The 22,719-nt window shown below is 43.5% G+C and overlaps 1 protein-coding gene and 1 long non-coding RNA gene across 2 annotated transcripts; both read left to right on the top strand.

The window, feature by feature from the left end:
• The first annotated feature begins 4,835 nt into the window (after positions 1-4,835).
• LOC140128714 (olfactory receptor 11A1-like) lies at positions 4,836-9,669 on the top strand. The gene is made up of 3 exons (XM_072150412.1): positions 4,836-4,874; positions 8,746-9,118; positions 9,377-9,669. The coding sequence occupies exons 1-3, from the start codon at positions 4,836-4,838 to the stop codon at positions 9,667-9,669; spliced, it is 705 nt and encodes a 234-aa protein (XP_072006513.1).
• A 2,267-nt stretch (positions 9,670-11,936) lies between these two features.
• LOC140125818 (uncharacterized) lies at positions 11,937-19,269 on the top strand. The gene is made up of 3 exons (XR_011854738.1): positions 11,937-12,046; positions 15,062-15,203; positions 19,161-19,269. It is a non-coding gene; the product is annotated as an uncharacterized lncRNA (long non-coding RNA).
• Positions 19,270-22,719: the final 3,450 nt, after the last annotated feature.

Raw genomic sequence — 22,719 nt, 5'->3', positions numbered from 1 at the left:
TTATTAAAGGGCCCAAGCCAGTTTAATAAATCTGAAAAGCAGAGGAGCTCCAAAGGCCGTCATAGAACTATCGCAAGGAGCCGCCTAATGAGACATCTCCCCCATTGAGTTTAGGTTGAATCTGAGGGAAGTGAGAAGACCACTTTCAAAAACATATAAATATTTTCTTTCGGCCTCTTTATCTAATGACCATCATATTAGTAGAACTAAATGGACTAAAGATATTGGTTCACTTGATGATAAACAGTTGACTAACGTCTTGAATAATGTTGAAAACATATCAATGTCTAGAGCTTTAAGATAATTCAATTTAAGATTGTATATCGGCTACTATTCGCCCCAATTGCTTAGTAAGTTTAAGAAAGGGAGGGAAGTACGGTGTCTTAAAGTGATCAAATAAATGTTGATTTTTTTTTTTTTGCACATGGTATGAAGCTGTAGAAAAATAAATCTATAAAAGGAATGGATTTATGTAGAAATATTTAAGAAAATACAGATGAATTTTATTCCATCTCCAGATGTTATGCTGTGAGGTATAAGTGGATCATTAGGGCATTGTTTATTGTTAGATATATTATTATTCTAAAATGGAATAAATCTTCTGTATCTCCTATTTTGAAAGAATGGGAAAATCTATTTGAAAGGGTAAAAAATGATAAAAAATTTAAATATTTGGATTTAGGTGAAGAAATTAGGAGGAAGGAGAGATGGTTGTCTAAGTAAGTAAAAATAGATGGTGCGCTACTACCCACTGACTGGGAAACTGAGAGGGAAAAACTGAATGTGGTTTATAAAATATTGTATGTCTAATTATGAATAATAACGGTTTTAAAAAAAAGTATCGGACTTTCGGGTAACTTATTAAGTTATACCCCAGAAGTGTAGCCATTCATTGAACACCCATCTAGCAGGCAATGACATTGCTTCCCCGTAATTATGTCTATGAAAACGTCCTCTACCTCTTGAACCAACACAGTCCCTACTTACTGCAGCATGCAAGCATTTTAACACTGAGAGCACTTAAGGTCGCGGACGTGAAGGCCCATATTGGGCTTGTGATAGACACTAATTTATTTCCCATAAAAAGAAATGTCTGCAAAAGTTAAAAAACCTTTAAGTCCGGACAGTAGAAAGCAGAATTATATAAAAAGTATATTCGAAAATTGGCACCAAATCCACTTCATGTTTTAGTTGTGAGTTTTTCACTTTGCTCATGGTCCCATATACTATCATGTGTTACTAGGCTTATACTCGAATATAAGCTTAGTTTTTCAGCACACAAAAAAGGCGCTGAAAACCCAAACTCGGCTTATACTCGAGTAAAAAAATATCAAAACTCACCTTTCCAGCTTCCCCCGCTGCTGGCTATATACTGGGGCAGGGGGCTGGCTATATACTGGGACATGGGGCTGGCTTTATACTGGGGCAGTGGGCTGGCTATATTCTGGGGGATATGGCCTGGCAGGCTATATACTGGGGGGCAGATGCTGGCTATATACTATGGGGCAGGGTCCGGCAGGCTATATAATGGGGAGGCTGTGACCAATGCCTTTCCCACTCCCAGCTTATACTCAAGTCAATAGGTTTTCCCAGGTTTTTCTGGTAAAATTAGGGGCCTTGGCTTATACTCGTTGCATTATTATTTCTATGTAACATATAATCTTTCTTATTACATAGCCACTTGTGTTACTTTATCTGAATAATATGTGATAATTGTCTCTTTTTTGGTGAATTATTAAAGAATATTAAATTAAATTATTTTATAGAACATAACTTTTAACATGTTGCAAAATCTGAAGTTCTTTTGTTGCTAGCCCTTGTTTCCGTTTTAGGTCAGATGTAGTAATTTTACATTGTAATATCCGTGTTGTCTCTAATATCCTGACCTCTCTCTTCCTGAAGCTTAATCTTTTTAAGTCTGAACTTTTTGTCTTTCCATCTACTTACCGACCAAACCCTGACCTCTCCACTTTGGTCTGTGAGATTACTATAGCATCGAGGCAGCAGGCCCACTGTCTTAGTGTTGTGCTGGACTCCAACCTCTCCTTTGCACCTCATATTGAATTTGCTTGCTCTTGCTGCATGCATCTTAGAAAAATCTCCCCATCACTATGATCCCAATATTACTGATCAATGCTGGAGATGCCAACAGAGTAGAGGCACATTCTTATGGGGGGACTGCCTGTAATCCAACCCTTTGGACAGCAATAGCCTCTGCAATTTAGTCATATGCCCCAAAGTGCCGGCTTTGAATGAAAAGATCCTCTGCTTAAACTCAACACCCACCTCTTGGCCACATAACTATAATAAGGTGTTATAAATACAATTGATTATTGCTGCAAAATGGTGGCATTGGGTCAACAAGGTTTCTCAGCTGTGCAGAGAAGAGATTTGCTTTTACAGTAACCACAACTGCCCCAAAATTGTTAAAATCTGGTCTCCCTGGATGCATACTCTTTGCTCCCCACTTCTCCTTTATGTCACTTTTTGGTACATAGTGTGTAAATAACAACATTTCAATATCTAATTCTATTATGTGTTCCTTAAGATTGCATGTAACAATTTAACAGAACCTGGAACTCGATACGGATATGCAGCCAAAAATATATAAAAACCAACCGCCTCATGTGTGTTATAAATAGGAGTTGCTGTCCTACTATCAGAATTGTTATTGCACCGTTACAGATGTTTGTATTGTTCTTCTTCTATTGTTCATTATTTGTTGTCATTGGCTGTAAATTTCACATACTTGTTGTATCGTTTAACACTTTTTAAAAAATCTAATAAAGAGAAATTTGAAAATAATTTTAATTAAAACCCTGAATCCTTTAAGTTCTTTGCTCTTCTACGGGGAAGGTAATGCCAAACAACGTGCTGGAGGAAGCCCTAAGAACACATTTTCCTTCCATTGTTGGCAGCGACACATTGTAACTAGTTTTCTTTGTTCATTTGTAAACTAGTTTTGTACTCCAAGCTCAATCTGGTAACTCTGTCCACTGTACAATTATATAGCTTTTTATAGACATTTAAATATCCAAATTAATCCTGATTTGTTCTTTTTTCTCCATTCACAGCTACCTGGGCTGATTTCTGGCCCAATATATTGCTGTTACAACTGGGTTTATATCTAACAAGAGGTTGTGAAAAAAAAAAATATCTCAGCCTTTGGGGTTGTAGTCGTGTGGAACCCTGTCTCTCTCTTTCTGAGCCTCCTTGATTGTCTGTGAAAACCGTAGTTAACCAACCTTTTGTAACTCCAGGGGGTGTAGAACGTCACAGATGTTGACTAGTCTTGCTCTTTAAAAAAAAGACAAAAGAAGCAGAGTCCAATAAGGTTCAAAAGCAAGGTTCTTTTATAGAGTAGATGCCTTCTCCTGATGATCCTTCCACACACTATACATGTTCAGCTTTGCAATAAATGCACTGTCATGAATGTGAAGTGCTTTCATAATATCTCAAAGAATTGGGGTGTTCGATGGGAAATCCACTGTGAATTTGCCTGTTTCAAAATAGCCTCTTAAACCCATATCTACAACGATGTGAAGAGACGATCCATTTATCATTGCTGATCATGATAATTTATGGAAAGTTCCCTCATTCACTTGGTGATATCATGCACCTGATTGCTGAAGATCAGCAAAGTGCCAGTTTTTGTGCTTGAATTTATTTAAAGATGTATCTGTAACATCTGTGTCAGCTGAATCCTCAGTCCATAGTTTAGGACCCTGAAGGTGCTGATTTTATCTTTCTCCGTAGTGTGAACATGGGTTTACTTACTGTGCAGTTTTAGAACCTCACCTGTTTTTTTTCTGCAGCCAAGCTTGGTCCAGCAGTAATTAATACCAGAAAATTCACGGCCTCACACTCCTTTCCTGCTCAATGTGCTACATGGATCTCTGAGCTGTAGCCAAATTACCAGTAAGTCCAGGTGATTGAGATCACATAAATGTTCTGCCTACCCTTTATTCACTGTTGGTTAATGAAGTTTTCTTACCAGATCCATGACTCTCTTGATATTTGTATCTTTGATTTCTGGTATCTTGTCTTTGGCTTGCTATTCCTGACCTGTGTCCTGTTTAGTGTTTTTGTACTGCACTGCCCTATCTGTTGTGATCCAGTTCTGTCAATTCTTCTTATTTGTTTTCCTTTTTTCACACAGTGTCCATAATTGGCACTTTGGTGTAGAGAGGGACTGTCTTCTAGTTGTTCCCAACCGCCTAGGGCATTTGAGGCAAGCCAATATGGCCTTTGTTGGGTTCAGTCTTGGGGCCCAATGTCTTCTGTGTTCCTGAATCTGCTCCTTATATTACAGTAGCACTTGCATCAAGGGTCAACTCTCCATAGGGACTGTCAACCGTTACTTAGTTAAAGGAAAATTTACTTGTCCTAGGGCTAGAATAGGAACAGGGCCTAAACCAACATCATCGAACTAATGGTTTTGAGCATAATAGAATGTCCATTACTTGAAAAAGTTAGAATAGAGAAATCGTAATCCTATTTTTCACAATTATTGTTTTTATCATCTGCATTTGTTGCCGTAATTGGTCAATTAGCTTTAAAGTAATGTGTGAATTACAGATGTACACAGGGGAGGCTGGTGGATATCTCTCTGGGGCCTCCAGATACTATACACAGGGGAGGCTGGTGGAGACCTCTCTGGGGCCTCCGGATACAGATCACTCATGTTATAAACTGGATGTATCTGAAGCCTTATACATTTACTGGTCCGAGCACCAGGCTTGTTTATTCTATAGGAGAGAAATGAAGGATTTGCACAGTCATTCAAGGAGTGAGCTAAGAAAACATTTCTTCCTTCTGTATTTTTATACTGGATAATGGATAAATATAATATGCACAAACCAGATGAAGCTGGGGTAAGTCCTGTCACTGATATCATCCTGAACCAAATTAAGTTCAGTTTCAAACTCACAAAAGACATTATGAAAAAAAAATGTATTATAGAGAATTGATGCCATGTACATTATACCAGATGGAGAAAGTGCCTGATAAGTGAGATGAATAAAAATGTTTGATTACAAAGTGTAAAATCATCAAATTATTTATATGTTTCAGAATATTTCCATATAACATGCCAGACTATTCTTTGCCTCATTAAACAGACTTTATTAGGGAAATGAAGAATTCATAATTTGAACACATTTTATGTCACTGTCTACATGACATTACTTATCCTGTACTGATCCTGAATTATACCCCAGAGCTGCACTCACTATTCTGCTGGTGCAGTCACTGTGTACATACATGACATTACTTATCCTGTACTTATCCTGAGTTACATCCTGTATTATACCCCAGAGCTGCACTCACTATTCTGCTGGTGCAGTCACTGTGTACATACATGACATTACTCATCCTGTACTTATCCTGAGTTACATCCTGTATTATACCCCAGAGCTGCACTCACTATTCTGCTGGTGCAGTCACTGTCTACATACATGACATTACTTATCCTGTACTGATCCTGAGTTACATCCTGTATTATACCCCAGAGCTGCACTCACTATTCTGCTGCTGGTGCAGTCACTGTCTACATACATGACATTACTTATCCTGTACTGATCCTGAGTTACATCCTGTATTATACCCCAGAGCTGCTCTCACTATTCTGCTGCTGGTGCAGTCACTGTGTACATACATGACATTATTTATCCTGTACTGATCCTTAGTTACATCCTGTATTATACTCCAGAGCTGCACTCACTATTCTGCTGCTGGTGCAGTCACTGTGTACATACATGACATTACTTATCCTGTACTGATTCTGAGTTACATCCTGTATTATACCCCAGAGCTGCACTCACTATTCAGCTGTTGGTGCAGTCACTGTGTACATACATGACATAACTTATCCTGTACTGACCCTGTAGCTCTTTTATTTTCTTTATAAAAAAATGAAAAACATTACAATTATAAATATAAATCAAGCCATAACTTCTGGCAAAATAAAACAAAATAATAATAATAATAATAATAATAATAATAATAATAATAATAACAACAACTAAACAATATCATAAACTAAAAGACCTATGAAAACCTCCTGGCACAGCCACACACAAACCATACACTTAGCATTAAAAAGCAAAACCTTCACCCAGTCCCACCACAAAAAAAAAAAAAAAATTAATTTTTTATATATTTTTTTACATTTTTATTTTTTATTTCTCTAGTAAATATATACAGAATACACAGCAAAAAAAGACATAAACAGGAAAAAAAGCACATTAAATATAACTAACTAAATCCCACGCCCATCACCTTCCCACCCAGACACTGGTCTAACGTCCAAAGTCTGCTTTGATTAGTCCAGACCAGTGCCCAGGATCATAGTGTCCAAATCCCGTCATCCCCCACCCAACCTTATCCCTACACCCCAAACCTCCTTATATACACAAATACTATAAAAATCTATATAGAACAATACACTATGACACACATCAAATCTCTAAACAAATACAAACCACATAAAGCAAAGGTTCGGCGCCTGCAAGCCCTACATCACTTTATGCTCAGAACACAAAACAAAAATCTACTGTGCAGCATCAGACCAACACCAGGAGAGGAGATGATGGACTAAGGGACATTAAAGGAGAACCCCCTCCAAAGGAGAGAGGCCCTCCCCGTGCCCAGCCTCTCATACTCCAGAGAGCGCACCGTCACCAGGTCACCCAGAATGTTCCTAACCACCTTATCCACCAGGAGGATTTTACACTGCGTCGACACTAAGCACCGTGCGTTCCACGTGTGGTACCTGACCACTAGACTGACTAGGAATAACGTGCAGCTGTCCCGGCCACCCAGGCCTCTGAATGCTCCACTCCGCATAGGAGAGACCGGCCAACCCGGGCCAATGGATGGAAGCACCCACCCTGTTGTACACCTCTGTGTTAAAGGGGCACTGAAGCAGGAAGTGGTCCATGCTCTCTAGCAGGCCACCGCACTCCTCCCGGGGACAACCCCTTTCCTCAGAGCTCCTACACTTCAGATTGTCCCTCACACACAGCTTTCCATGGAAGCAGCGCCAAGCCACGTCCCAAAATTTCAAGGGGATCCTGATGGAATTCAAAAGACCTAAACCAACCCCAAGATCCCGACCTGGGGAATCCCTGAGGGCCAGAGGCTTCTGTAAAAGGGCAAACAGAACCATTTTGTCAAGGAGTTTCCTCGACATGGTCCTGATCTCCCACATTCCCAGACACCACCGGCAAATCACCTTCAGAACTGGGGTAGCAGAAGCGGGAAGATGCCCATGAGGTGTATGAAGATCCTTTACTTCTCCTCCTGTCTCCCATTCCTGGAAGAAAGGCCGAAACCATCCCCTACAGGATTATTCCCAGGAGCCCTCTCTTTCCAGAGGTTTGCTACATTGATCTTAAGAAAGGTATTCACTAGGAATACCACAGGGTTGACCATACACAACCCTCCTTGTCTCCTTGTGCGGTAAGTTACCTCCCTCTTGATTAGGTTCAGCCGAATTCCCGATAACAGCTGAAAGAATAGACTCCAGAAAGAACCTCAAAATAGACGCCAATCCAACCGTTCTCAAGCGGGAAACTCTCTGCCCCTGCATACAAAACCTTTAGCCAATTGACTAACTCCCCCGGCAGGCCATACCTCAGAAGGACAGACCAGAAGTACTCGTGGTTAACCCGATCAAACGCTTTTGCCTGATCCAAGGACAGCAAGTACCCGTTCCAGTTACCAGCCCTACCATGCTCCACTGCCTCCCGGACACAGATCACAGTACTAAATGTATTGTGGCCTGGAACAGAGCAGTGCTGGGCCCCCGGAAGGAGCCGGGCTGCAAACTGCACCAGCCAATTAAACAGCACCTTTGCCAAAACCTTTCTGTCCGTATTGAGAAGCGCTATGGGACGCCAGTTTTCAATACGAGTTCGGTCCTTACCCTTTGACAGGATGATCAGCAGACCTCCTCATTGACTTTGGCAGAGTGCCCGAGACACTCATTGAATACCTCAGTTAAGAGAGGAACCAAGGCGTCCTTAAGGGTCTTATAAAACTAGGATGTTAAGCCATCCAGAGCTGGCGATTTCTTGAGGGCAAGCCCTTCAATCGCTAGGCTGACTTCCTCTTCCCTGATCATTTCAGTCAAAACATTAAGAGGGGTCTACTCCTGGCTCTACTCACCTTCAGCCACACCAGTATCTCTACTCACAGGAACCTCCCCAATTACAGCAACACCTCCCACCATAGCAGCACCACTAGTCCAAGCAATACCTCTCTCCATACCACCATCCCCCCTATTCACAGCGGCCACCCCCACTCACAACAGCCCCCTCATTCACTGCAACACTTCCACTCACAGCAACACCATCACCTCTGATAACAAACCTACAGCCATAAAACCATTCACTCTTGCTGGATCAGCAGTAACGACGGACAGCAGGCAACCTCAGCATCTTTGGCCATAGGGGCAGAGGCCACCCCCACAGAACAAATTCCCTCAGCCTGCAAGGTCTGTCTGTCATGACAAAGTTTTTCCAATGTTCGGCTCCAATTCTACTTTGTTCAAATCAGTTCACTCATCTCTACTAAAACGGATCAGACAATTCACAGACACTAAATAATAGGACTCCAGTAGTTTAATGTTATCAGACCTGCTTTTGCTGATTTGTATAGCTTCTAATAAGCTTTGAAGTGGAGAGCAGGCAACTTGCATCTTCTCTCCTCAATCACATTCCATGTTTCTTTCCCTTTCTCCAGATGGTCTTCATAAAAAATGTGACCTCCATCTTTCTTCTGGGATTTACTCATCTTCAAAACTTCACATTTTCCTTCTTCTCCCTCCTGGTTCTTATCTTCTGTGGGACAATATCAGGAAACCTTCTTATCATGGTCTTGTATCTAGTGAGTAAAACCCTTCAGTCCCCCATGTACTTCTTCATTACACAGCTGTCATTGTGTGACCTTCTAGTCTCCACAGACATTGTCCCTGTCCTTCTTCACACCGTCCTGTATGGAGGAAGTACTATCACTCTCATCAGCTGCATCATCCAGTTTGTGATTTTTGTTACCTCTGAGCTCTCAGAATGTCTTCTCCTGTCGGTGATGTCTTATGACCGGTATGTGGCCATATGTAACCCCCTCCATTATCACTCTATTATGAGTCATTCATTTTGTGTGACATCAGTAAATATAATTTGGCTTCTGTGTGGTTTGGTGACACTAATAGATGCTATTTTTATAAATAACTTACATTTCTGTGGACCACATGTTATTGACCATTTCTGTTGTGACATTGAACCCATAATGCAGCTCTCCTGCTCCGATACCTCCATGCTGCACACATGGGTCCTTACAATTGGATTTTTATTTGCAATCTTACCTTTTCTAGTAATAGTGACGTCCTACGTGTACATTGTCATCACCATCCTGAAGATCCCATCCCATACCGGAAGACATAAAGCCTTCTCCACCTGTAGCTCCCACCTCATTGTTGTCTCAGTATTTTATGGCACAATAATCATTGTCTATATGTTTCCAACAAAAGGAGAATCCTTGACCCTGAGTAAGGTCTTGGCTCTGGGCTACACTGTGCTGACCCCACTGCTTAACCCCATCATTTACACCCTTAAAAACAAAGACTTTCGTGAAGCTTTTCAAAAACTTAAAGCACTTTTATCATAGTAAACTCTTTATGGTATTGTATCATATTAAACATATTTCAGCTTAAATTTAAAAAAATGCTGAATTTCAGAAAATCTAAAATCTAAACTGAAATGACTGGCACTATGTCACCGATAAGATGGGCTACATGAAGCTGTAATCCGCAACTGCAAGAGAGGTGCATTTTCTACTCCAAAGAGCTCAGACAGAGACATTGGGAGGAAAAGGGAAACAGAGGATTGTTTTACTAATGGATATAAAGGATGTAACAAAAGTTTGGGATGGTAGAATTTCTCGTGAAATGCACATCAGATCAAAAAAACTAAAAATATATGTGTCAAATATTTTGAAAAATATCTATCCATTGATACTAAACTGGGCCCTATACTCGCACCCCCTGGAGGTGGGGCAGGGGCAACTTAAAAATCTTGAACGGGAACCCTCATTTTTTAATTACAGATTCACATTCCCCAGGAAAAATTACTTGACGTCGGTCTTTTTCAATTTTGGTGACAGGTGCCAAAAATTTAAATTTGTGCAAAAACTTTAAAAAAAGCTCCAAAGTTACCAAATGTGAGAACTTCATTTGGAGCATTAGATATTTGAAAAAAACTTTGTAGGCAAGAATAAAAATCCCAATCTTCATATCTGATACAAAAGCCCATGATGCTATAAATAAATGAATATAACAGAGCTTTTAACTATTTAAACTTTAACTATTTAAGCTCTATAATGGAGCTTAATGGTTTGATTTAATGATTCACTATATTTTTTGGCCTGTCTAAATTATATGGAGTTATCACCATGATGGCAGCCACTGGAAACTACAAGTCCCATGATCTGTTTGTTTTCAGTAACTCCTCCTACCTCTTGTGCTCTGCTCCCAGTGATGATCTAACAGGTTTTCTTGCTCTGAAACGTAGTGATGATCACATGACCTGCCCAGGTAGCTGCAGGACATGTGATGTGGACATGTGACCAGCGGCCATCTTCTGTCCTGTTTCTGCTCCGCACAGAGGAAATCAGAGGACAGATTAAAGGGCCAGTAGCATTTTAATTCTTCATTATGTTGTATGTCCACAGCATTTTTCTGCTTAAGGGAGTAAAATTTTAAATAACAACTAAATATATATTAGCTTATATTTTAAGGATCCATTTGTATATGAATTATGTTGATTCCTGGAATACCCCTTTAAGGAGACTTAAGTTAATTAACTCTTTGATGTTTGAGAGGTGGGTCTTCACATTACACCAGCCCCAGATATGTGAGACCTGGGCACCCACATTACACCTGCACACAATGAGTAAGAGGTGGAGACTCACAGTACACTATACCCCGATGTGTGAGAAGCAGGGACTCACATTACACCCAATCCCAATATGTGAGAGGCTGGGGCTCACATTACACCAGCTCCCGATGTGTGAGAGGCGGGGACTCACATTACACCAGCCCCCGATGTGTGAGAGGCGGGGACTCACATTACACCAGCCCCCGATGTGTGAGAGGCTGGGACTCACATTACACCCAATCCCAATGTGTGAGAGGCTGGGGCTCTGGAAACCTCAGAAAAGGATGGAAACACCACGGAAATGGACAGGAAACAGCAGGGGCAGCATGCATGGATGCCTCTGAGGCTGCTTAATCGCACCATTATGCCAAAATTATGGGCAACAGCATGGCCATGACAGAGTGACAGAATGAAGCTAGATAGCATCTAAAACATCCAATAATTGACCCTGACACTATAGGGGACGGCACGCAGAGGCAGCAGCAGCAGCGGCCGGTTAGAGAGTGGCATGGCGACATACCCTAAATGGACTCAGGTTTCACCAAAGGAGGTGAGCAAGAAGCGCTGAAATGATTTCCTATGTGAACAAAAGGTTGACGGTATATTTAGTCGATAACACAGCATGGTGGCGACATAGTGACCAAGTTCCATAACGTATCTGGTGAAACACCCGAAAAATTAGCCTGACACAGCTCTTTTGATAAGGGCAGAGCCGGATCTACATTGGCGCTCCTCGAGCACTTGCGCCGGGCCCCGGGATCAGCCCTCTCTCTATGGGGCCCCGGCGTTTGGCGCTGTAGATCCGGCCCTACACACAATGACAGGCTACAGGGGCCCCCGCAGGCATCAGTTAGTAAGTATCGGGCTGCTAAACGCTATTAGCAGCCCGATACTGACACGCACACTAAATGGTGCCTGTGCCTTTAAGGCACTGGCACCATAGAGTGACAGAAGTGCAGGTAGAGTGACCTCTGCCTGCACCTTCTGTCCTCCACAGACGGCCGATCTATGACTCATAGATCGCGCCGTCTGTGTCTCCACACTGCAGCAGGAGAGGAGCCACTGATCTTCCAGGTGTCAGCGCTGCCTACGGGGGATCGTCTGGAAAGGTGAGTGAACTTTTATTATTTTATTGTTATAAAGGGGCCCAGCAAAGAAGACAGAAGATAATTTATATATATTAAGGAGCAAATGTATAGAGGGGGGTATGTACTGTATATATAGAGGAGCCACAGTATATGGGGGGTGTATTTTATATATATTGAGGAGCATATGTATAGGGGAGGGGGATGTCATTTATATATAGAGGAGCCACTGTATAGGGGACGGGGAGGGGGGTGTCATTTATATATAGAAGAGCCACTGTATAGGGGACGGGAGGAGGTGTCATTTATATTTAGAAGAGCCACTGTATAGGGGACGGGAGGAGGTGTCATTTATATATAGAGGAGCCACTGTATAGGGGAGAGGGGTGTCATTTATATATAGAGGAGCCACTGTATAGGGGAGGGGGGTGTCATTTATATATAGAGGAGCCACTGTATAGGGGACGGGAGGAGGTCTCATTTATATATAGAGGAGCCACTGTATAGGGGACGGGAGGAGGTGTCATTTATATATAGAGGAGCCACTGTATAGGGGACGGGAGGAGGTGTCATTTATATATAGAGGAGCCGCTGTATAGGGGACGGGAGGGGGGTGTCATTTATATATAGAGGAGCCACTGTATGGGGGATGGGGAGGGGGGTGTCATTTATATATAGGGGAGCCACTGTATAGGGGACAGGGAGGGGGGTGTCATTTATATATAGAGGAGCCACTGTATAGGGGACGGGGAGGGAGGTGTCATTTATATATAGAGGAGCCACTGTATAGGGGACGGGAGGATGTGTCATTTATATATAGAGGAGCCACTGTATGGGGGATAGGGAGGGGGGTGTCATTTATATATAGGGGAGCCACTATATAGGGGACAGGGAGGGGGGTGTCATTTATATATAGAGGAGCCACTGTATAGGGGACGGGGAGGGAGGTGTCATTTATATATAGAGGAGCCACTGTATAGGGGACGGGAGGAGGTGTCATTTATATATAGAGGAGCCACTGTATAGGGGACGGGAGGAGGTCTCATTTATATATAGAGGAGCCACTGTATAGGGGACGGGGAGGGGGGTGTCATTTATATATAGAGGAGCCACTGTATAGGGGACGGGAGGAGGTGTCATTTATATATAGAGGAGCCACTGTATAGGGGACGGGAGGAGGTGTCATTTATATATAGAGGAGCCACTGTATAGGGGACGGGAGGAGGTGTCATTTATATATAGAGGAGCCACTGTATAGGGGACGGGAGGAGGTGTCATTTATATATAGAGGAGCCACTGTATAGGGGAGGAGGTGTCATTTATATATAGAGGAGCCACTGTATAGGGGACGGGAGGAGGTGTCATTTATATATAGAGGAGCCACTGTATAGGGGACGGGAGGAGGTCTCATTTATATATAGAGGAGCCACTGTATAGGGGACGGGAGGAGGTGTCATTTATATATAGAGGAGCCACTGTATAGGGGACGGGAGGAGGTGTCATTTATATATAGAGGAGCCACTGTATAGGGGACGGGAGGAGGTCTCATTTATATATAGAGGAGCCACTGTATAGGGGACGGGGAGGGGGGTGTCATTTATATATAGAGGAGCCACTGTATAGGGGACGGGAGGAGGTGTCATTTATATATAGAGGAGCCACTGTATAGGGGACGGGAGGAGGTGTCATTTATATATAGAGGAGCCACTGTATAGGGGACGGGAGGAGGTGTCATTTATATATAGAGGAGCCACTGTATAGGGGACTGGAGGATGTGTCATTTATATATAGAGGAGCCACTGTATAGGGGAGGAGGTGTCATTTATATATAGAGGAGCCACTGTATAGGGGACGGGAGGGGGGTGTCATTTATATATAGAGGATCCACTGTATAGGGGACAGGGAGGGGGGTGTAATTTATATATAGAGGAGCCACTGTATAGGGGACGGGAGGAGGTGTCATTTATATATAGAGGAGCCACTGTATAGGGGACGGGAGGGGGGTGTCATTTATATATAGAGGAGCCACTGTATAGGGGACGGGAGGGGTGTCATTTATATATAGAGGAGCCACTGTATAGGGGAGGGGGGTGTCATTTATATATAGGGGAGCCACTGTATAGGGGACAGGGAGGGAGGTGTCATTTATATATAGAGGAGCCACTGTATAGGGGACGGAAGGGGGGGTGTCATTTATATATAGAGGAGCCACTGTATAGGGGAGGGAGGTGTCTTATATATAGAGGAGCCACTGTATAGGGGAGGGGGTGTCATTTATATATAGGGGAGCCACTGTATAGGGGACAGGGAGGGGGGTGTCATTTATATATAGAGGAGCCACTGTATAGGGGACGGGGAGGGGGGGTGTCATTTATATATAGAGGAGCCAATGTATAGGGGAGGGAGGTGTCTTATATATAGAGGAGCCACTGTATAGGGGAGGGGGGTGTCATTTATATATAGAGGAGCCACTGTATAGGGCACAGGGTACAGTATATAGGGGGGTTTAATTGATGTATATAACCATTGTATAGAGGACAAGGGGTGTAATTCATATATAGAGGAAGTGTAGAGGGAACAGGTGGTGTAATTTATGTATAGATGCACTGCATAGAGGATGGGGGTTGTAATTCATATATAGAGGCACTGTAGAGAGGACGGGGGTGTAGTTCATATATAGTGGACAGTGGAGTGTAATGCATGTATACTGACAGTGTATAGAGGACAGGGGGGTAATTTATGAATAGAGGCAAGGGGGGGTACTATTTATGTATAGAGCCACTGTTTAGTGTATGTGGGGACTGTATTTCGGGGCAAGAGGGGTGCTTTATAGAGGGCCGTCTTTGTATAGGGTAGGTCACTTTATAGATGAAATGGGCCATTGTTTTGGGGGGGGATTTGTATAGTGGGAGTTGCTGTATAGCAGGGGCAGCTTTTATATATTCATTCATAAATGGGGTTGCCATATATAGCTTTAGTAAGTAGGTGCTGTGTATATATATCCAGGTGCCATTACACTGTGATTGTGGTATCTTTAAGGGCACAGATGTGCTGCCAAGAGCTGAAGACATCTAGGGGCGAATCCATCACAACTGGAGGAGTTACACCAGATGAAGAATCCCAAACTACAGGGGGCGCTATAGAGGCTGTAATGAAGTTGTAATGACGAAGACAGTAAACGGTGAGTAATCAGATATAATTATATTCTAATATTTTTGTTTTTGTTTATCTGCAGAGCATTTCATTTTTAATTTGAATACATTTATTGTTTTTTTTTTAAATTGAGTTTGTGTTGGGCTATATTTACACAATGTATGCCCGCCGTACAGTAGCACGGCGGGCATACATCGGCGCTGTGGAGAGAAGCACAAGGGATGAGCGCAGATCACCCCCGCCCCTCTCTATAGGAATATACAGCGCACGGCGCCATATTACGTAGAAAGATATGACATGTCCTATCTTTATACGGGCTACGGAGCGGTACGGTGCTGCACTGTACCGCTCCCGTACAGGGCCGTGACCCCATAGAAGTGTATGGGGGGCGTATATCGCCCGTATATACATCGGCCGTATAAACATCCCCCATACGTTCGTGTGAATGTAGCCTGAGGTGGTATTATTTTGCTGTGGTAATGCTGTGGTGGTATTATTCAGTGATGATGCAGTGGTAGTGGGGGTAATGAGCGGTACTGTGTGGTCATTTGTGGTGTGAGGGTATATATAATATATGTGGGGTACAGTGTGGTCAGTTGTGGTGTGAGGGGTATATATGATATATGTAGGAGCACAGTGTGGTCAGTTGTGGTGTGAGGGGTATATATGATATATGTAGGGGCACAGTGTGGTCAGTTGTGGTGTGAGGGGTATATATGATATATGTGGGGGCACAGTGTGGACAGTTGTGGTGTGAGGGGTATATATGATATATGTGGGGGCACAGTGTGATCAATTGTAGTGTGGGGGCACAGTGTGATCAGTTGTAGTGTGAGGGGTATATATGATTTATGTGGGGTACAGTGTGATCAGTTGTAGTGTGAGGGGTATATATGATTTATGTGGGGTACAGTGTGATCAGTTGTAGTGTGAGGGGTATATATTATATATTTGGGGCCACAGTGTGATCAGTTGTAGTGTGAGGGGTATATATGATATATGTGAGCGCACAGTGTGGTCAGTTGTGGTGTGAGGGGTATATATGATATATGTGGGGTACAGTGTGATCAGTTGTTGTGTCAGGGGTATATATGATATATGTGAGCGCACAGTGTGGTCAGTTGTGGTGTGAGGGGTATATATGATATATGTGGGGTACAGTGTGATCAGTTGTTGTGTCAGGGGTATATATGATTTATGTGGGGTACAGTGTGATCAGTTGTTGTGTCAGGGGTATATATGATTTATGTGGGGTACAGTGTGATCAGTTGTGGTGTGAGGAGTATATATGATATATGTGGGGGCACAGTGCAGTCAGTTGTGGTGTGAGAGGTATATATGATATATGTGGGGGCACAGTGTGGTTAGTTGTGGTGTGAGGGGTATATATGATATATGTAGGGGCACAGTGTGGTTAGTTGTGGTGTGAGGGGTATATATGATATATGTGGGGGCACAGTGTAGTCAGTTGTGGTGTGAGGGGTATATATGATATATGTGGGGGCACAGTGTGATCAGTTGTAGTGTGAGGGGTATATATGATTTATGTGGGGTACAGTGTGATCAGTTGTAGTGTGAGGGGTATATATTATATATTTGGGGCCACAGTGTGATCAGTTGTAGTGTGAGGGGTATATATGATATATGTGAGGGTACAGTGTGATCAGTTGTGGTGTGAGGGGTATATATGATATATGTGAGCGCACAGTGTGGTCAGTTGTGGTGTGAGGGGTATATATGATATATGTGGGGTACAGTGTGATCAGTTGTTGTGTCAGGGGTATATATGATTTATGTGAGGTACAGTGTGATCAGTTGTTGTGTCAGGGGTATATATGATTTATGTGGGGTACAGTGTGATCAGTTGTGGTGTGAGGAGTATATATGATATATGTGGGGGCACAGTGCAGTCAGTTGTGGTGTGAGAGGTATATATGATATATGTGGGGGCGCAGTGTGGTCAGTTGTAGTGTGAGGTGTATATATGATATATGTGAGGGTACAGTGTGATCAGTTGTGGTGTGAGGGGTATATATGATATATGTGGGGGCACAGTGTGGTCAGTTGTGGTGTGAGGGGTATATATGATATATGTGGGGTACAGTGTGGTCAGTTGTGGTGTGAGGGGTATATATGATATATGTGGGGGGTACAGTGTGGTCAGTTGTGGTGTGAGGGGTGTATATCATATATGTGAGCACACAGTGTGGTCAGTTGTGGTGTGAGGGGTATATATGATATATGTGGGGACAGAGTGTGGTCAGTTGTGGTGTGAGGGGTATATATGATATATGTGGGGGCACAGTGTGGTCAGTTGTGGTGTGAGGGGTGTATATGATATATGTGAGCACACAGTGTGGTCAGTTGTGGTGTGAGGGGTATATATGATATATGTGGGGACAGAGTGTGGTCAGTTGTGGTGTGAGGGGTATATATGATATATGTGGGGGCACAGTGTGGTCAGTTGTGGTGTCAGGGGTGTATATGATATATATGGGGGCACAGTGTTGTCAGTTATGGTGTGAGGGGTATATATGATATATGTGGGGCACAGTGTGGTCAGTTGTGGTGTGAGGGGTATATATGATATAGGTGGGGCACAGTGTGGTCAGTTGTGGTATGAGGGGTATATATGATATAGGTGGGGCACAGTGTGGTCAGTTGTGGTATGAGGGGTATATATGATATATGTGGGGGCACAGTGTGATCAGTTTTGGTGTGAGGGGTATATATGATATATGTGGGCAGTACATTGTGGTCAGTTGTGGTGTGAGGGGTATATATGATATATATGGGGGGTACAGTGTGGTCAGTTGTGGTGTGAGGGGTATATATGATGTATATGTGGGGGTACAGTGTGGTCAGTTGTGGCGTGAGGGGTATATATGTGGGGGCACAGTGTTGTCAGCTGTGGTGTGGAGGTATATATGATATATGTCGGGGCACAGTGTGGTCAGTTGTGGTGTGAGGGGTATATATAATATATGTGGGGGGTACAATGTGGTCAGTTGTGGTGTGAGGGGTACATATAATATATGTGGGGGCACAGTGTGGTCAGTTGTGGTGTGAGGGGTATATATGATATATATGGGGGGTACAATGTGGTCAGTTGTGGTGTGAGGGGTACATATAATATATGTGGGGGCACAGTATGATCAGTTGTGGTGTGAGGAGTATATATGATATATGTGGGGGCACAGTGTGGTCAGTTGTGGTGTGAGGGGTATATATGATATATGTGGGGTTACAGTGTGGTCAGTTGTGGTGTGAGGGGTACATATAATATATGTGGGGGCACAGTGTGGTCAGTTGTGGTGTGAGGGGTATATATGATATATATGGGGGGTACAATGTGGTCAGTTGTGGTGTGAGGGGTACATATAATATATGTGGGGGCACAGTATGATCAGTTGTGGTGTGAGGAGTATATATGATATATGTGGGGGCACAGTGTGGTCAGTTGTGGTGTGAGGGATATATATGATATATGTGGGGGCACAGTGTGGTCAGTTGTGGTGTGAGGGGTATATATGATATATGTGGAGGCACAGTGTGGTCAGTTATGGTGTGAGGGGTACATATGATATATGTGAGGGCACAGTGTGGTCAGTTATGGTGTGAGGGGTACATATGATATATATGAGGGTACAGTGTGGTCAGTTGTGGTGTGAGGGATATATATGATATATGTGGGGGCACAGTGTGGTCAGTTGTGGTGTGAGGGGTACATATGATATATGTGAGGGCACAGTGTGGTCAGTTGTGGTGTGAGGGATATATATGATATATGTGGGGGCACAGTGTGGTCAGTTGTGGTGTGAGGGGTACATATGATATATGTGAGGGCACAGTGTGGTCAGTTATGGTGTGAGGGGTACATATGATATATGTGAGGGCACAGTGTGTACAGTTGTGGTATGAGGGGTATATATGATATATGTGTATATAGGATGATGCCAATCATGTCCGTTTTATAAACCAGCAGAGATGAATTGTGGCTGGAAGAAGTCTCCTGGAAGATCAGACAGGAAGGAAGAGACAACATTGGGGAGGTCACCTGTAAGTCACTGGATTACACTGCGGCCTCTGTGCAGGACTGGTATATACTACTATATGGTCACTATATGGTGGTACATACTGGTCTGTGTGTAGGTTATTATATAGCACTGCAGTATTATTCAGTCATTATGTAGTGGTGATAATCAGGATGTAGTGTTATTATTTGGGCCTTGTACAGAGGTGTCATTAGTGATATTGTACCTTGCAGGATGGTGTTTGTATTATAACAATATGGCGGTAGGGTTTTATCAATAAATGGAGTTTATATGTGGTAAATGATTGGTAATCCTGGTCTGTGTATAGAGTCTTGTGTTCATTATCAGGAAGTTGGTATGTTCTTTATGTTGTGGTAATGCTGTGGGTCACAGTTTAGACGGATCTTTTGGAATAGTTTGGAATATTGGTTTTATGGTAGTTTTAATTGGTGACAGTATTGAGGTAGCATTATCTGGTAATAGTATAGCGCTGATATTTGAAACCGGATAACTAAGTGGTATCTTTTTTTCACATATATTGTTGTGGAAGGGGGCCCCGCGTTGCGTGCCGAGCTGGGGGGCCCCATCCTAAATTAAGTGCTCCATACCCCTGGGACCCTTAATCTGGCCCTGGATAAGGGGACGACATGTGGAGGCAGCCATGGAGACAACTTCCATGATTAAGAGCGACAGTATGGGGCATTCATATTGCGCTGCTATGATTGCAACTTCAGGTCTCCAGCATGGCGGCGACAGACGCGCCGAGTTCCACTATGTATCTGGTGAAACACCTGAAAATTCTGCCTGACACAGCTCGTTTGATAAGGGGATGATGTGCTGCATATCCTCTCGTGCTCCAGCGTCTGGGGTATAGAGAGTTGAAATGAGACATTGGTGGACGCTGTGGAGGATCGTGGAGGCAAAATGGACAGGAAACAGCAGGGGCAGCATGCATGGATGCCTCCGAGGCTGCCTGATCTTGGGATGGAGCTGGCGGTCTGCTGCCAGGCGAGCTTTTGCCTGTCCAAGCCCCTGTCTCTCGGCTCCTCCCCACCCAAAATGGGCCTGGGGGCCAGAAGCGTTTACTTTGAAAAAATTATAATTTTCAAAGCAGGCCGGGTCGTTTGAATATTTCACCTAGGAATAATGGAATAGCATAGTGGTTCTATTTTTAATTGTTTTTACGGAAATGGTTCCATGATTAAGAGCGACAGTATGGGGCATCCATATTGCGCTGCTATAATTGCAACTCTAGGCTACTCCCCAAACAGCACTTCTAAGAACCTTTTGTAGTAGCGTTCTTATAAGTTTAGGATATGGCGGGTGAGGGGAATGTAAACAGATGCGCAAGAAGCGCTGAAATAATATTGGTAAATGATAAAAGTTTGCCAGTATATTTTGTGGATTACACAGCAGGGTGGCGACAAAGTTAACAAGTTTGATGTGGAATCCATGAAAACAACCCAAAATTCTGCCTGACACAGCTCGTTTGATAAGGGGACCATGTATGGAGGCAGTGAACTAGTAGTAGTTTAAAGGTGCTGCAGTTAAAACTATGTTAGTTGGATCTTGGGATGGAGCTGGCGCTCCGCTGCCAGGCGAGCTTTCGCCAATCCAAGCCCCTGTCTCTAGGCTACTCCCCAAACAGTACTTCTAAGAACCTTTTGTATAAGATCAAGTGTAGTAGCGTTGTTATAAGTTTGGGATATGGCTTGAGGAAACGCTGAACTATGAGATTTAACACATGGGCCAGGCATGGCGCATGTGTCAGTCTGCCGAGTTGCAGAGCCGCCAGCAGGTTACGGCCGTTGTCACACACAACCATGCCTGGTTTCAGGTTCAGCAGTGCCAGCCACAGATCGGTCTGCGCCGTGATGCCCTGTAATAGCTCTTGGGCGGTGTGCCTTTTATCGCCTAGGCTCAGCAGTTTGAGCACCGCCTGCTGTCGCTTAGCGACGGCACTTCTGCTGTGCCTAGAGCTACCGACTGATGGCGCCATGCCCACGGATGGTAATTCGGAGGATCTTGGGATGGAGCTGGCGCTCCGCTGCCAGGCGAGCTTTCACCAATCCAAGTCCCTGTCTCTAGGCTACTCCCCAAACAGCACTTCTAAGAACCTTTTGTATAAGATCAAGTGTAGTAGCGTTCTTATAAGTTTGGGATATGGCGGGTGAGGGGAATGTAAACAGATGCGCAAGAAGCGCTGAAATAATATCGGTAAATGATAAAAGTTTGCCAGTATATTTTGTGGATTACACAGCAGGGTGGCGACAAAGTTAACAAGTTTGATGTGGAATGCCCTGTAATAGCTCTTGGGCGGTGTGCCTTTTATCGCCTAGGCTCAGCAGTTTGAGCACCGCCTGCTGTCGCTTAGCGACGGCACTGCTGCTGTGCCTAGAGCTACCGACTGATGGCGCCATGCCCACGGATGGTAATTCGGAGGAGGAGGAGGTGGAGGAGGGGTGAGAGGAGGAGGAGGTATAGTAGGCCTTTGAGACCTGGACCGAGGTAGGCCCTGCAATCCTCGGCGTCGGCAGTATATGACCAGCCCCAGGGTCAGACTCGGTCCCAGCCTGCACCAAGTTAAGTGTAGTAGCGTTCTTATAAGTTTGGAATATGGCGGGTGAGGGGAATGTAAACAGATGCGCAAGAAGCGCTGAAATAATATCCGTAAATGGTAAAAGTTTGGCAGCATATTTTGTGGATTACACAGCAGTGTAATCAACAGATGCGCAAGAAGCGCTGAAATAATATCGGTTAATCATAAAAGTTTGCCAGTATATTTTGTGGATAACACAGCAGGGTGTCGACAAAGTTAACAACTTTGATGTGGAATGCATGAAAACAACCCAAATTTCTGCCTGACACACCTCGTTTGATAAGGGGACGATGTATGGAGGCAGCTATATGGACGACTTTTGGAGGTAGCAATGGAGACAACGTGTGGAGGCTGCTATGGAGACAATTTAATTTGGAAAGTGCCTGTATGTGGCAGTCCAAAAAAGTTTTCAAACCAGAGGAGCAGGTAGGTGGCCCTCCAGAAAAATGAAATAGATTGAGTGCCTGTATGTGGCAGTCCAAAAAAGTTTTCAAACCAGAGGAGCAGGTAGGTGGCCCTCCAGTAAAATGAAATAGATTGAGTGCCTGTATGTGGCAGTCCAAAAAAGTTTTCAAACAAGAGGAGCAGGTAGGTGGCCCTCCAGAAAAATTTAATAGATTGAGTGCCTGTATGTGGCAGTCCCAAAAATTGTTTAAAACAGAGGACCGGGTAGGTGGCCCTCCAGAAAAATTAAATGCATAAAGTATTATAGCTAGAGCCAGTGGGCCCTGTCAAAAAATAGCCAGTTTCCTCTGCTTTAGTGTACAAAGAGGAGGAGAAGGAGGAAAATGAGGAGGAGGAGTGCATAAATTATTCAGGTTGAGCTTCCTTCACCTGGTGGAGATTTTAAATTATGAGAAATCCGGTCTTTATTCATCTTAATAAGCGTCAGCCTGTCAGCGCTGTCAGTC

This window comes from Engystomops pustulosus, chromosome 4 (assembly GCF_040894005.1).
Source record: "Engystomops pustulosus chromosome 4, aEngPut4.maternal, whole genome shotgun sequence".
NCBI classification, from domain to species: Eukaryota; Metazoa; Chordata; class Amphibia; order Anura; family Leptodactylidae; genus Engystomops; species Engystomops pustulosus.
Note: the sequence above shows the minus strand (reverse complement) of the source record. Positions and strands in the feature narration are given on the sequence as shown.

Excerpts from the sequence above, each read along its gene's own strand:
- LOC140128714 (XM_072150412.1), top strand. The coding sequence starts at position 4,836 with ATGGATAAATATAATATGCACAAACCAGATGAAGCTGGG. Across the intron at positions 4,875-8,745 it reads ACAAACCAGATGAAGCTGGG|ATGGTCTTCATAAAAAATGT; the intron begins GTAAGTCCTGTC and ends CCCTTTCTCCAG. Across the intron at positions 9,119-9,376 it reads TGACCGGTATGTGGCCATAT|TAATAGTGACGTCCTACGTG; the intron begins GTAACCCCCTCC and ends TACCTTTTCTAG.